This window comes from Neovison vison, chromosome 6, assembly GCF_020171115.1.
Source record: "Neovison vison isolate M4711 chromosome 6, ASM_NN_V1, whole genome shotgun sequence".
Classification (NCBI taxonomy): domain Eukaryota; kingdom Metazoa; phylum Chordata; class Mammalia; order Carnivora; family Mustelidae; genus Neogale; species Neogale vison.
This window is the reverse complement of record NC_058096.1, coordinates 157,744,889-157,761,101: the sequence shown is the minus strand read 5'-3', so window position 1 is coordinate 157,761,101 and position 16,213 is coordinate 157,744,889. Positions and strand designations below refer to the sequence as shown.

The window sequence follows — 16,213 nt, the reverse complement described above, 5'->3', positions numbered from 1 at the left end:
CAGATACAAAATGAGTGCAGTAGAATCCTGGTTTTCCATGGTATTTCTTTGGCATCTTCTAGTCACACCAGTTGCAAACAGAAATAGTAAGAACCAGGAAGCCTGGGTGGCCCAGTCAGTTGGGTGTCTGCTTTGGGCTCAGGTCATGATTGGGTTCAGGATCTTGGGATCAAGCCCTGCATTGGGTTCCCTGCTCTGTGGGGTCCTGCTTCTCCCTCCCTACCCCCCCATTCCCCCAGCTTATGCTGTCTCTTGCTGTCAAATAAACAAAATCTTTGAAAGAAAAAAAAGAAATAATAAGAAAGAAGTTAACATGATGGATGGCAACATAACGCTGAAGGTTAGTCACAGGCTCAGAGATATTTCTCTTATTTTCTCAACTCTTTCAACCTTCTAGAAAGAAAATAGATAGAACTTAACAGCCACCAGGCAAGCATTATATTGCAATATTGAGGGACAGAGATAGGCTGTCTTGGCTTATGGTCCTGAAGAGTTTGTGTGGCTCTCTTCCTTAGTTCATGTCCTAAGTGCTATCATTCTGGATGCTGCTACTTTTCATTCCTCAAACAACCTTGTGAGGCAACTATCATTACCCACGAAGTACATAACTTGCCAAGGTTATGTGGCTTGTAAATAGCAAAGTGGGGGGCTTAAACTTGTGGTTTCTGAGCCCGGAGTCTCAAAGCAGAGTGTTGCTGGGTGTGGCGTTGGGGTCCAGGATAGATCTTTGAACTTGAGGGGCTAGTGGCTTCTCCCTGTGTATACCAGAGACCCTTATTGCTACAGGGCTTCAAGGTCACTTAAGGCTGTGATATCACTCATAATACACTTTGGTAATGGGCCAGGTCACAGGGTCAGTAAGAATTGATCACAATATGGTGTCATCACGAAATCCAGACAGCTTGTGATCACAGCACTAGGGTTTGAAGGTGAAGACAAGGTTTGAGGGAATATATAGCCATCCATAAAGTCTCTGCTGGCCAAGGAAGAACTTTCAGCCAGCCCATGAGGCTCTCAGGAAGCAGGAGACATTTAGACTAAGCTCAGACAACTTTTACCTTTGTTTCTAGATTCCTTTTACATCCAGATTCTTTTTTCATCCATACCCACCCCCCTGCTGTCAGTTTCATTCTGCCTTCTCTTAGGAGAGAAGATGGCACAGTGGTTAACTGCAGAGGCTGTGGAGATGCACAGATTGGATCTGAACTTTGCTGGGTTATCTGGGGGATGATACTTAACCATCCTTAATCTCAGTTCCTACATCTGTGAAATGGAAGAAATGATCATACCTTCCTTATAGAATTGTGCGCTTGAAATTTGCTGGCATCCAAAGATATGCACAGGAATGTTCCCATCTGCTTTATTTATAGGAAAGCAGGAATATCTGGGAACAACCCAGATGCCTAACAGTAGAATAAAGATGTTCTGATCTCTTCGTACAGTAGACCCTTGCTCCACAATAAAAGGAAATGGACTCTCTTATACTCCGCATGGATGAATGTCACAGGTGCTACATTGAGTGAAGTTCTAGAACAGGTCAACCAAACATATAGAGATAGAAACAGAATAGTGGCTGCCCGTAAGAGAGCATTGACTTGAAGAGGTAGGAGGGAGCCTTCTCATTTGGGTTCTGTACTTATATTCACTCTGGGCGGTGATCGCATGGCTGTGTGCCTGTGGACACTTCCACGGGTTCTGCCCTTCAGATATATGCATGTGACCATATGAAAATTATATCTCAAAAAGAAAAAAAAGATAGATGTGAAGTATTTAGCACAGTACCTGTTTTAAACTACCTCAGAAAGCACTCTTTCCTGCACTGGTGTTTTTGTGACCCTGACTTTTTGTGAGATGAGCCGGTTCAGCAGGAGAAGACTAACAGATGCAATTTGTTCCCTTGGAGGTTACGTTCCAGGAATAGCTGGGTCGTAATTGTCCAGGCAAGGGATGCTTGAGAAGCCTTTTCCTCAGATCAGTCTTTTTCTTCCTTGCCCTAGCTCATCCTCTCCTCTGTTAATGTCCATCCCTCACAGGCTATGCAGTGACGGCTGGCTCCTTCTCTCGCCCGTCCACCACTGATGTCGTAGGAGGTGCCCCCCAAGACGAAGGCATCGGGAAGGTGAGGAGAGAAGTCTGTGGAAAGCATGGGGTCAGACACAGGGCAAGTGTGCTGCCCCTGGTGTAGAGGCTTGCCACTGATTGATCTGAACATTCTCCTGGGTGGCTGGCAGGTAAATGACGAAGTAATGAGGAGTCTCCCATCAACCTCCTTCCAACAGCTTTTGAGAGAACCTTGAAAGCTTAATCAGAGAGTGAATGTTACTCCTAGACCTCTCCAATCTCTGCACGTTGTCATCTCAACTGTGTTCAACAGCTGGCTCTGCGTGCGAGCTTATTAAGACTGACCCTTGGCATCGTGGCGACCTCTGAAGAAATGGTGTCCAGCTTTAAGTTCTCCACTCTGCCAAGCCCTTCCCAATTTTGACTTTGACTTAATAGAGCCAAGTCTCGTCTCATGTATTTTTGGGACTTTATTTATCTATCTTGGGACCTAGAGTGTCATATTTATTTCCCCAGTCTTTTAGAGCCAAGACTGGTTCAGTCCAAAGACTGAACAGGGAATATGTGGGTCAGTTTTCCTAAAGGATCTGCCCAGGCTGTAGGAAATACCCCATGGATCTAGGGCTGTCTGTCTGGTCCCTTTAGGAATTGTGGCCTCTGTGGGGCCGAGAGTATGAAGAACTATGTTTTCTGATTATTTAGCTGCAGGGTATGGGAAATCTAGATTGGGTAGGTCTGTGTGAGTCAGGAACCTGCATTTTTAACTCCATATAGTCTTTAATAGAAAAATCTGAACTAGGGAATGATCTTTGAACCTGAGCCCAAGGAGTGGACTTAGTATAGTATGTGGCCATATCTCCAGGGGCTCAGAAAGTAGAGTCTGGATTTTAGAGAGGCCCAGATGCAAAAAGACCACTGTTCACTGGAGCCTTGAGCCAACATGTCCGTCTGGTCAGCTGACTGGTACATCCTGAGGATTGTTTCCCTGACTCCTCCCAGGCAGGATTTAGGAGCCTCAGCTCTCGTTTCTGGAACTTGTGCCTCCCTCCCTCCTAACACGGTTGCTAGTGAGAAAGGATCTCGGGGAATGAAACCAGTTAAAAACACAGGCCACTGAGCTGGGGGAGGCCAGCCGATGAACTCTGATAAAGTCAGGAAAGAGGTGGGTCCTGCAGGGTCATGTGAATTCCTCTACATGGTGGAGGGAAGAAGCACTGAGAGCCATCCCCACGCTGATAACAGGATCCAGGAAAGATGCTGTGTGCGTGCGACCCGGCTTCTCTGCAGCATTAGTAACAGAGCCTGCCTCCTGGCTCACGGCTGTGAGCTACACAAACTGGGTCTGACTGCATCGTGTTCCCTGCAGATGCTTGTGGTTGTCTTAAGATAGTCAGGTCTTAGGATGAGAACAGTATTTATAACTGGCAAAACCAGACAGAATCCTGGATTCAGCTAACAATGAAGAACCTGAAAACACTTCTTTTAGTCGGATCATGGGAGAAGTGCTGGGAAGACGGGTCGTAGTTGACGGAGTTGGTGACCGTTCAATTCCCAGGGGCCCTAGACTAGACCTCTGGCCTGCAGGATTGTTCATTTCTGGTGTCAGGGCCCAAACACATTCTCACTAGGGTGGTGGCTTCTTACCCCGCAGGATGGTCCCCTACCCTGGTTCTCATGGGATGCTGTTCCTGTAAGATGCAGCTTAGAAAAGAACTTCTGTAGTCCTGTCATTTGGGAGGTTCTACATCAAGGCTCCTCTTTGGGGTAGAGAGGCATGGTGCCTCCGGATGGAAGGACAGTCTTTTTTGCAGAGTTGGTAAATTGCGGGAACTTCATCAGCCAGCTCACAAGCACCTGCCGTATGCCTGGTTGGCCTTAATTTAAGTAGGAGTCTCAGGAGGATGCTGGTCAGTATCTTTGGTCATGGCTTCTATCTTAACTAGATTTTTTTTTTTAATTCCATAGGTTTATGTTTTTAGAGCTGATCGAAGATCGGGTACCTTAATTAAGATTTTCCAGGCATCAGGTAAAAAGGTGAGATTCTGGGTACTAGTGTTCTTCTATTTGCTTTCCAGATGTCATCCTCTGGGAATCAGTTCACTTTTTAGAAAATGGTTATGGAGGCCCTATTCGTGCCGTAAGTTTGTATGGCAGCCCCACAAGCAGTTGGCTTACCCCCGTCAGGACTGTGTGGAACCTGCCGATTGTGGAATTCAGGCTCGTAGTAGGACTTAGGCAGCAAGATGAGCTTGGGCACGACCAAGTTTCATCACAGAGTTCAAAAAGGATCTCCAAAGTTCATATAGTTGTCAGAATTATGACTTGCTGTATGTCTGCCTTTTTCTACCTCTCTGATCTTCCATCTGCCTCTCTCTTACACATACAGCCCAGAGAGATCACACGCAGTGAAGTAGGGTGGCAAACCCATGAAATCTAACTGAGTAGGTGTGTAGGCAAACGGCTCTCACTCTTCCGGCATCTCAGGCCCAGCGGTGACCCCTCCTCTCATCCTGAGCCCCCACCACCATTGCCACAGGTCCTGTTGTCACACAAAGGAAAACCAAACACAGGTCACTTGGCTCCCTTGAGAACCTTGAAATAGAAATAGCTTGGGAAGGCTGCCTTGGAATTAGTCCTGGGCAAGGTTTGTCTGGGTGTGTTCTCTTGTCTTCGTCCTGGCCCTGATCCTCTCTTGATTTCCTGCACATTTCAATGAATGCTGCACCCACAGTCTGAGATGAAAGCAGGTAGAGAGTCCCTGGATTAATAAGGCACGTTTTTTCATGGGCTTGTCCGTCCTGCCCACCTTAGCATGGCTCAGACCAGCAGGATCATTTAGGGAGATTGGCTGCTCTCAGAGGACACACCTTTAGTCAGGAAGGCCAGGTGGTGATTTTGAGGCTTGCCTTGGTGTGGAGGCCTTACTGAGCTCTGGGAAGAAGCACAGGACTCTGGGACTTGGGAGGGAGATTCCAGGAGACAGGAGAAGGTGGAAAATGGTTTTTCCCACCACCACCCTAGGAAAAGGGGGAGAGAAAGATTGTTTCCTTTGTGGGCCTTGTGGCCACGTGCCGTGCCCCAGCCCAGTTCAGGTCTTGCTGTGGGTTAGACCTGCTCTACACAAGCCTGGCACCATTACACACTGTTCTGATGGTAAATATTCTCATTTCCCCAAATCCCACTCACAAGCAGAATTTTTTTTTTCAGTTTTAACAGCCTTAATGTGTGTACTTAGTAGAGAATTGTCCTAATCTTTTCAATTAAAAAAAATGCATCACCAAAAATAAATAAATAAATAAATAAATAAAATGTATCACCAAATCAGACTTGTGAAGTTTCCCTGAGAACAGCTCTGCATTCCCCTGCATTCCCCTGGGATCCATACTTGCCTGTGTTATTTTAACATTTCCAAAACCCCCAAAGTGACCACACTGGAAAAGACTGTGAGCAGTTCTGCAATAAATGTTTTCTAAGCACCCCTGACAGACGAGAAAGGACACAGTGCCGTTTGTGATAGAGCCCCAGAGCAAGGAGGGTGGAAATGCCTCTAAGGCTAACATTTAGGTCTTTCTTAACATACATACATACATACATAAAGGGGTGTCTACTATGGGAAACCCAGACCCCCACCCCTACCCCTTCAAGCGTACCTGGGCTCGACAGCATAAAATGAAAGGAATCTCCCCCGACCCAGCATTTCTGGGATGTAATTGACGTAAGCATTCGGTGACCTTAAGGTGTTCAATGTGACGACTTGGCCCGAGGATATATGGTGGAATCACGGGGAGGTTAGTTACGACCTCCATCACCTCACGTAACTGCATTTTAAGGACTCTAAAGCGACGTGCTGAGCAGGAGCACACCTGTCACCCAATCTTCAGAGTGTCTTCACCTTCATTTCCACCTGCAGCCTCTGTCCTCCCCACCCCCTGCTGCCCGCACCAGGGGCAGGCCCAGTTAATGCTGGTCATCTCCGTGTAATTATCAGCCTATAATTGTGCCTGCTCCTTCTCAAAACCCTCCCAGTGGGGGTGACAACTTACAGGGCCACCCAGCTGTGACTGGTCGCAGTCAGGTTTGGGGTGACAGACTGAAGAGTGGGCAGTGGGGGAGGTAAACATTTGAGAAGCCACTTGTGCACACTTTGTGAGGACTTCATGTCATGGAGTCCCAGGACAGACTTGGATGTGTCCACTTGAATGGCCTCGTGAGGTGTTGGGGCTCCCTGGGAAGGGATGGGAGGGCCAGGTGTCTCAACCACCAGCTCCGTGGCCACTGGTCCTCAGTTTGTACCATCCTAGTGTCATTCTTCCTTGTGCCACTCACTCTTGCCCTCCTGTGTCTCTGGCTTCTGGCTTTACCCCCATCATCAGTGCTCTGAGTTTGAAAAAGACCATTACTTTCTATATACATCTTATTCTGCTTTTTGCAAGAAGAAATGAAAAATTCTAGTGTATCTGACTTCTCCATTATTCAAAGGGAAAGGACATGACCGGAGGCTTTCAAAGGATGTCTGTAGCTTTACCCCTGTGTCTGGACCCACACACATGGTGGGGAGGGTTCTGACTCCGTCGACCACTGGTCCACTTCTGCTTTTGTTTGGCCAGAATTTGGTCAGATAGTACTGTCCCCTGGCCTTGCCATACAAAAAATAAAACAACAAAACCCTAAAGTTCCAGTTTTTAGCGGTTGACATCCTTCATATAGTACATCCAAGAAGTCATCCTATGTACATAATCCAGATGTTAATATAGACACATGAACCTGCATTTCTAGGCGAGAGACCTCCGATCAAAGAACCCCCTCCTCCACCAACACACACACACACACACACACACACACACACACAGCATGTCATTGTCACGTACAGGAGTTGTATTGCGTTAATGGAGGGATCTGAAAGGTTCGTATGTCAAAACTTAGATAAGAAACTTCACGTTCAGGGATTTCTGATTGAACACCGATGCAGATGCCAAGTTAAATAGCCCATTGGAATGAAACAAATAGTTCCCCTGGGGCAGAGCCAGAGAGAACAGCCAGCAGCCTTGGTCCTCTGGGTGCTGTGAGGGTCTTACCAGCTTCTTTGTTTGTTTTACTGAAGTCCAGATATATTGACCAGGCCGCTGAATTAGTGACCGATGGCATGGTCTCTGCTAGGAATCCAAGCGTTGCCCACACCCTTCTCCTTTGGGGGTGGGTGTTGGCAGGGCGGGGTGCACTGAGCACAAGCGGTGTGTGACTGGGGAGGGGCTTCTGTCCCCGGGTTCACTGCAGGAAATGGACCGGAGTGCCCTCCACTGCTCTCACACTCCCCAGGGCCGCAGCCAACAAACACCAGCTCCGAAAGAAAACGCTTGTTCCCGTCAGCAGAACCAGAGCCCTTTTATCTGAAAACATTTATTTTAAAAGAATGGCCTTTTTTTTTTTTTCTTTCCAACAGAGGTTGCAAACTGGCAGCCTTTGGAAAGGATGCAGCCTGTAAAACTTTTTGTTTGGCTGCCTGCTATGTTTGTTTCTTCTTTTTTTTTTTTTTTTATGAACGAGTTGTCCGCATTTTAGAACGAGACCCTTCAAATAAAATTTTGGATTTTGGGCTTCTCTTGAAAAACGGGAAGGTTGGTCTTCTCTGGGTCGGCCTCCCCACGGTAGCAGTTGACTTCAGGAGCTGACTCTGTGGGCCCCAGGTGGCCACAGTCCCTACCACTCCCTATTGCCTATTAGACCCTGAAGCCAAGCATCGCTTGCCACCTGGAGCATACTTGCAGTGTTACTTGTTTTTCTTATACCTGTTCTATCACCTTCCTGGATCCCATTGGCGTTTGAGTTTGACACCCCTGACTTAGAATAATAGGCACTGGATTAAGCTCTGATTCAAGAAGAGCCAGTGGAACCTGGCCGTGTTCCTGCATCCATTACGTAGTCTTAGGGGTCGTACCCTTCCCTGTCACTTGAGTTCATGCCTTCCTGGTTGACTTTAGCTCTGTGCAGGCCTGGGAAAGGGTAATCTATTTCCCCATGTAGCATTTCTTTTTTCTTTTCTTTCTTTCTTTTTCTTTTTTTTTTCCAATTTATTTATTTTCAAAAAACAGTATTCATTATTTTTTCACCACACCCAGTGCTCCATGCAAGCCGTGCCCTCTATAATACCCACAACCTGGTACCCCAACCTCCCACCCCCCCACCACTTCAAACCCCTCAGATTGTTTTTCAGAGTCCATAGTCTCTCATGGTTCACCTCCCCTTCCAATTTACCCAAAAGCACATACCCTCCCCAATGTCCATAACCCTACCCTCCTTCTCCCAACCCCCCTCCCCCCAGCAACCCACAGTTTGTTTCGTGAGATTAAGAGTCAATTATGGTTTGTCTCCCTCCCTATCCCATCTTGTTTCATGGGTTCTTCTCCTACCCACTTAAGCCCCCATGTTGCATCACCACTTCCTCATATCAGGGAGATCATATGATAGTTGTCTTTCTCCGCTTGACTTATTTCGCTAAGCATGATATGCTCTATACTCAGAAAACTATAAAGTACTCATGAAAGAAATTGAGGAAGACACAAAGAAATGGAAAAATGTTCAATGCTCCTGGATTGGAAGAATAAATATTGTGAAAATGTCTATGCTACCTAAAGCAATCTACACATTTAATGCAATTCCTATCAAAGTACCATCCTTCTTTTTCAAAGAAATGGAACAAATAATTTTAAAATTTATATGGAACCAGAAAAGACCTCGAATAGCCAAAGGGATATTGAAAAGGAAAGCCAACATTGGTGGCATCACAATTCCGGACTTCAAGCTCTATTACAAAGCTGTCATCATCAAGACAGCATGATACTGGCACAAAAACAGACACATAGATCAATGGAACAGAATAGAGAGCCCAGAAATAGACCCTCAACTCTATGGTCAACTAATCTTTGACAAAGCAGGAAAGAATGTCCAATGGAAAAAAGACAGCCTCTTTAATAAATGGTGTTGGGAAAATTGGACAGCCACGTGCAGAAAAATGAAATTGGACCATTTCCTTACACCACACACAAAAATAGACTCAAAATGGATGAAGGACCTCAATGTGAGAAAGGAATCCATCTTTTTTTCTTAACTTACCGAAAGGGATATCTTTATTTTATTTATTTTTTCAATTATTATTTATTATGTTAGTCCCCATACAGTACATCATTAGTTTTTGATGCAGTGTTCCATGATTGCTTGCATATAATACCCAGAGCTTCGTGCAATACATGCCCTCCTTAGTACCCATCACTGAGCCACTCCATCCCCCAACCCTTTTCAAGCTTGCCTTGTGTTAATGAAATTTCATGTTCTTCCCTTGGTTGATCCTGTCAAATATCTGTTATAGGAGGTACGTTTACTATGCTTGTAACCTGTTTTGTAACCTCAGCTTGCATTTTTAAGAACATATCTAATTCTCCTGGATCGGTCCACTTGTTTTCCCCCGGGAGGGCTCCAAGGCAGGAGCCTCTGAGCCAGTGAGCTTTGGTCTCAGGAGGACAGGGGTCCAGCGCCGCTGCTGGAGTCAGGGATTTCACTTCCGGCTCATGGGACAGCATAGCCATCACAGCGCTGAGGGGCTTGGGGGCAAGAGTGTGTTAAGCTGTGGGCTAGAGACAAGCAAGGGCCTCCTGTGTGAGGGCATGCACTGAACACTTTGTTGCAACTCGACTTGGTTGCAGATGGGCTCTTACTTCGGCTCCTCCTTATGCGCAGTTGACCTGAATGCAGACGGCCTCTCTGACCTGCTGGTGGGGGCCCCCATGTTCTCTGAGATCAGGGACGAGGGGCAGGTCACCGTCTACATCAACAGAGGAAATGTGAGTACACTGCTGGGCACCGGTGGACGGGTGTGGGAGAGGGATATCTGTCCAGTGAGGAGTGACGGAGCAACCCCACTCTGGGCCATGCCTTGGGCCCCATTACCTGGAGGAGGTGAAAAGACATGCTTCCTACCTTCAGAAAGCTCAACATGCCATTAATGGAAAGCCGGACACAGTGTTACCACTGCAGACATACAGGGATTGAGAAAAATCACAGTGTCAGTGTTTGATTTTGAGTTTATATTCTGTACCTGAAACTCTTCTTCCTGTTTTCTAGAGATGATTTCCACGTAATGTGCACATAGTATTAGGGGCCCCCACTTTTCAGATTAAAAATGAGGCCCGTGGCACATAGCTAGAAGCAGTGGGCTAGAATTTGAACCCAGGCCAGCTGGCACTCTGGGAGTCATGCTGCTTTCCCGGAAGTATGTACTCATGAGTCAGGGGCTCCTGGAGTGTGCAGTGGCTGGGCAGAATCTTGAAGGAGTAGGAGCTAGACAGATGGAAAGAGGTGGGCTGGGAGCTGGGCAGGCAGGTTGAGGACCGGGGCAGCAGGACCACTTAAGTTCTGGGGTTGGGCCAGTGCAGTGGCTAAGGGCCGTGATCATGAAGTTCCTTAGCCTGCAGAACCATGAAAGGGGTGCGACGACATTAGAAAGATGCCTCTGGCCCTCTGCAGCTGAGTTGGGGGCTGGGGGATGGAGACAGGGAGGGGAGAGGAAGCAATGTCCCAGTGGAGGTGGGAGACCAATGAGAAAGCAGACTCTTTGCAGCATCTAGAATTAAGAGTGTCCAACAAGAGAGTGAAATTCATCAATTTTGTTACCAAACATGAGAAAATGCTTGTAATCTGTGAAAAGTGGGATAAAATCTTCCTATACAAAGATCTTTTAAAAAATATACAAAACACATAGAGAATGTTCATAATAGATCCTTGTGGGTGGTAAGGCTTGGGTAGGTTTTTAGTTTTATCTTTATCCAAAGAACAAGAATGTAATACTTTCATAGCAAAAAAAAAAAAAAAAAATCCTTTTAAGCAGTGAAGAAGATGCTAGTTATCCTAGTTGGATGACTCGTCCAGTTGGAGGGGCAACAGTGTTTGACTCTAGGTGGGCAGCTGTCACGAAGAAAATGGATCTAAAACCTGGGAACAAACGTACTTCCTGGGACCTGTTGAGTGACACTTGACACTTACACCCCTATTGACATTCCAGGAAAAGGGACAGGCAGGTGTGGGGAGAAAAGAGGCAGTCATTATGGAGATGAGAACAGCAACATTTGGTGGCCGCCGGCTGCTCTATTTGTAGGAGAATGAAGTACTCGTGTAGGTATGAACTTGTCAGGCAGTAAGGAGACCAGCGTAACGGCTTGTCAGTGTGTCTGAATCAGTGTGGAATCTCGGAGCTGGAAAACTCCCCCAGACACATGGCGCCCATACTGGCCAACCCCCAACCAATGTAGCTTAATGCCATGTGGTTACCCCGAGTACCAGGGCATGGTTTCTGTTGGGCCTTCCCCTGTCTGATGAATGATCATGAAGCAGTGCAGAGGATTGGGGAAAATGATGACTTTGGATAGATGGATTTGGACCTTGCTTTTTCCACTTATTGGCCTGTGCCATGTGGACAAATAGCCTAAAATTAGTGGCTCCGTTTCCTCATCTGTAAAGTGGGGAGAATCCTAAGGTCCCATCTAAAGCCAGACACTCCCTGGGGTGGTTTGTGGGTGTGTAGTGGGTTCAGAGTACCTCTACACTGGGTCAGGCTTTGACTTTCTTCACCTCAGAATCTCCAAGATTGTATTTTAATACTCTGATACCAACATGTCAGTGATTTGGGGTAGAGTGGATAGCCTCAGATGGCTTTTACTGCCACCATACACCATTGGCCCCCTCTCTCTCTTGGGTGGTGTTTGCTCAAGAAATCCAAACCTGGGGGCACCTGGGTGGCTCAGTAGGTTAAAGCCTCTGCCTTCAGCTCAGGTCATGATCCCAGGATCCTGGGATCGAGCCCCGCATTGGGCTCTCTGCTCAGCAGGGAGCCTGCTTCCCCCCTTCTCTCTCTCTGCCTGCCTCTCTGCCTACTTGTGATCTCTCTCTGTCAAATAAATAAATAAAATTAAAAAAAAAAAAAAGAAATCCAAATCTGAGCCACATGATAATGGGCACAGTTGTATGCATCCCCACCCCTTTCCTCACTGGGAACTTTACTGGGTGTTGGGTTTTCTGAACAATGATTCTGTCACAATTACTGATCACATGCACCTTGCAAAGCAGCTTTGTAAACTAGTACTACAAGGGATAGGAGAGAAGAAAATAGAAATATGCATGCCGATGTAAAACAACTTTTGAAACAAAGGGTAAGGTCAGCTGAGAGGATTTTGTGGCAACAGGTTTGTGGGTAGGGAGGTTTGTGGAGCGTCAGGACAAAGGGGAGATGGAGTCCTTGGCCAACATGAGAATCCTCTTCCCTCTAAAAGGCATCTCCGGCTGTGGGAGACCCTCCTGCTGCACAGGTGAAAGGGACTCATTTTGCCACCAAGAGAGAGAGGCTTGGGTGCCCGTGATGCTGCCCAGGTGTTTCCTGTCGATGGGTGTGCTCCAGGGGTGATGTTTGGACCTTTGGTTGTATTGGGGTGTTTTTTTGGTTCTGGTTTTGTTTTGTTTTCCATTTTTTCCTCCGTCCTGTTTGCCAGGGAGCCCTGGAGGAGCAGCTGGCCCTGAGTGGCGATGGCGCCTACAACGCACACTTTGGGGAGAGCATTGCCAGCCTAGGCGACCTTGATGATGATGGGTTCCCAGGTCAGTGAGCTCGTACCTGCACTCTGCCTTTGCCCTGGCACGAGGTGCTACTGGATCTGCCTGCCCGCTTGGAAGTCCCCTGCAGGGAGGGGTGCCCTTCGAGAAGTTGCTCTCCGTGCAGATACTCAGGGCTGACACTCAGAAGCCCGCTGTGCTTCTGCTTCCGTGTGGTACCTTCTCAGCAGCCTCAAGTTCTTGTCAGTGCGTTGGCCGTGCAAGGGGTCCTAGGGCTGGGCCACATGGGCTTCTCGCTGCAGACATGTTTGACCTGGCTTCCTCCCGCCACCAGTCCCCGTGTCTCGGACTCTGAGGGTCTACTGTGTTGTTAGTACGTGAGTGTGGAGGGACTTAGACATTCTCAGCACCAAGAGTGACAGCAAGGGGATGGACTTGAATATGTCCCTGCCAAGAGGGTGGGGCTATGTGTACCTGATGTCAAGAAATGTCTGGACTACAGATTCCTTCACAGTGTCTTGGCCTCTCTTTCTGGTCTGTTCAGTGTTGTCTCCGCTTATTGTATACACAGTACATGGACATCAGGACCTGTGGGACCCACGTCACTAGGGGGACAGCTGAGGTGGGTTACAGGCGGGGACAGCTCTTGCCTCAGGCCAGACATTCAGGCTCCTTTGATACCCTCACAACCCTGACTAGAGAGGATCCCGGCTGGGGGTCGTGTGAGCACGGGTCCCGCACTCTTGACCTCACTTCTGCAAACACATGACTTTTGTTAGAAGCAAAGGAAAGAAAGGAAGATCTCGGCTTTGTTCCAGGGGCTGTCAGTTTGTGAGGGTAACCATATTTTTTTAGGAAGTGAACGCCATTTTATATAAGTCCCTTCTCCAGGAATGAGTTGACTTTCTCAGTTATGCAATAACCATAGTTTATGGAACTCCCCTGACAGAAATTTGGGTGGGTGGTTTATATTTGCATTTCTCTTATTGGATGGGTCAGTGGTTTTTTTCTGTGAGGATGAGGTAGGAACTTTTTTGAAAGTAAACCCTTCTCAGCGTCAGTAATTTTCTTTCTACCCTCCCCCTGCCCCCCGCTTTTCTTCCCTGCTAAGAGATTGTGTGTCTAGCTTAATGCCTGTACAACCAAGAAATTTCTGGTATGGAGGGACCCAAATGATGGCAGGAATTAGGAGAACTCTTTATATTACTCCATATGGCTTTCTAACCCACAGCTGTTTTTCTCCCCTCAGATGTGGCCATTGGCGCACCCAAGGAGGACGACTTCTCCGGGGCCGTCTATATCTATCATGGTGATGCTGGTGGGATCGTCCCTCAGTACTCAATGGTAATTGCTGTGAGAATGATGTGGTAATTGTCCATACATTCATCTGATGAATACGTTGGAAAACTTTAGTCTATACCACACCCTGGGGTACAGAGGAGAAGACAACATGGTTTCTCCTGTCAACTTTCCCGCCCTCCAGTGAAAGACGGTGACCATTGGTATTGCTTATTAAGTATAAAAACATGTTCAGAAACTCCTGGGTGTGCTCTCTGTCAGGGAGGCCTTCTGCCTGTGAAAGATGACATCCACACCCTGACCCACATTAGGAGTTATTTCTTGAAGAAGAAGAGGTTCTTTAGTTACTCCTTTGTTAATCATCAGTGCTAGCCAAAGGAATATGTTGTAAAATGTCACTTAGAGAGGCAACGGTCCACGGAGGAGGGGTTTAAAAGCTGTCACAGGGCTGCTTGGTATAAGTGGTATCACTGTGAGGAGCTGTCAAAGCTCTGGCCTTGAGCCCCAGACTTGGGAACGTGGAAGTGGTGGGTTCTGTTTTTGCCATATCAGCGTGGAGTTCAATCTTGCTGATGGTATCAGGCCCAGCCCCTGGGAAAAAAGGAAGTCACTCTCTTGACAGAAGCATTGTCAGGATATTTGGGGCTGTTTCTGTCTGGAGTGGCACAGGCCTGTGTCACTCTCTCAGTGAGTGGGTCAGTGGCAGAAAGAGACTGAGCACAAGTGGAGAAACTTCCAGTGAGCAAGTATCGATCTGCCGAGTGCTTCCTATGTGCTCACCACTTCCTACTCAGGCTTGTGCTTCTCATCACAAAGCAGCCGGCCTCCTGTCTCGATTGTCTCTAAGGGAACAAAACTTCCAACTGAGTCGCGTTCCTGAAAAATGTGTCAAAAGTGTTCTGTAAAGCAAAGTATTAGGAAAGTGTCCAAACCTGTTCATGTGTTGAAGTCTCGAGGTAAGAAAGAGACTTTTCGAGTGGGTTTTAAGAGCCAGTCCATAAACAGGACTTCAGTCCATGCATTCATAATTGTTCTTCTTGCAGCAGATAAAAATGAGCTGATTAAGGCTGGGGGTTGGTTTGTTGCCAGCTTCCTGCACCCTCTCTGCTGGGGCCAGCCCAGCTCAGTGATTCCCACGCGAGTCAGAGGGTAGAGAGGGGGCACCAGTCCACTCTCTTTAGTCCTTGTCCTCGTCCTGTGAGATGGTGCCTTTACTGTCCACCTGTCTTCCTGAGGTGCCTCCAGCCCAGGGAGGTGACTTCGCTTGCCCAAGGTCTCTGGCTAGTAAGTGGCAGTATGGCTATATGGCAGTATGGCTATATGGCAGTATGGCTATTTACTTACTGTCCCCACACTGGAGGAGCGAACACTCAGGGAAGTTCACGTGGAAAACATAGAAACATACTCCGGGGGCCTAGTCTACTCGGACCACCCTCTTCTCATTAGAAATGAATAACGGAGACAGGGAGCTCTTAGGTGATTCAGCCGATATGGCAGGAGGAAGAGGGCTTTGGGCACAGGTCAGGGGCCACATCTGTGTCAGGGAGGCATCTGTGGTCTGAATTACGGACCCTCTTCATGACATGACAAGCGGGAAGTCATCCAGGGAGCCTAGTCCTCCAGCAGCCTCTGGGGTCACTGTCCACACTTCCTCCTGGAAGCTTGTTCCTAGACCTTGGAAGCAAATCACACAGAGAGGCAACCTGTCAGAGACCCCTGCTTCCCCTCCTCCTGCGGCCCTCCAGTGTTTTGTTTTGTTGCTGGGTGGAATCCCCACAGGGAACTGAAGGACAAATTTTGTGGTTAGCATGGAGTGTCTTCAGTAGGAAGCAGGGATCGGCAGCTGGACTCGTCCTGCCTCTGTCAGCACACAGGGAGGCTCGTTAGCCTTGACAAAGAGAAGTGGTTTGGAGCACTTAAGAAAAAAAAAAAGAAAGGGAGAAACAAGTATGTTTATACTTTTCCAAGCTGCTAATATGTATATGATAAGGTCAGTGATTTAAAAGGAAAAAAGAAAAAGAAAAACCCTTCAACGACGTATTCTTCAGGGCTGCGGTCTGGACAGAGCGGGCATTGTGCGGGTGAACCCGAGGAAGAAATCAGAAACAGCTCTGGGCAAAGGAGTTGCTTTTCTTTGGCCCAGACTGGTATTTATTTCTGCCGGATAAATTGTGAGATCAGGACTGAAGTTCGTTCACATTACTCTTTAACTCATTCCTCTTTCTTGGGCTCGTCAGGAAAAGTGTTGATTTTAAGATCC

The 16,213-nt window shown here is 47.4% G+C and overlaps 1 protein-coding gene across 1 annotated transcript in view; it reads left to right on the top strand.

The window, feature by feature from the left end:
- Window positions 1-16,213, top strand: part of ITGA9 (integrin subunit alpha 9) — a 336,018-nt gene that overhangs the window by 48,407 nt on the left and 271,398 nt on the right. The window contains exons 7-11 of the mRNA XM_044252696.1: window positions 2,034-2,119; window positions 4,027-4,095; window positions 9,759-9,896; window positions 12,594-12,699; window positions 13,904-13,998. Of these exons, the coding sequence (XP_044108631.1) occupies window positions 2,034-2,119; window positions 4,027-4,095; window positions 9,759-9,896; window positions 12,594-12,699; window positions 13,904-13,998 (494 nt within the window). The remainder of the gene's footprint in view (window positions 1-2,033; window positions 2,120-4,026; window positions 4,096-9,758; window positions 9,897-12,593; window positions 12,700-13,903; window positions 13,999-16,213) is intronic.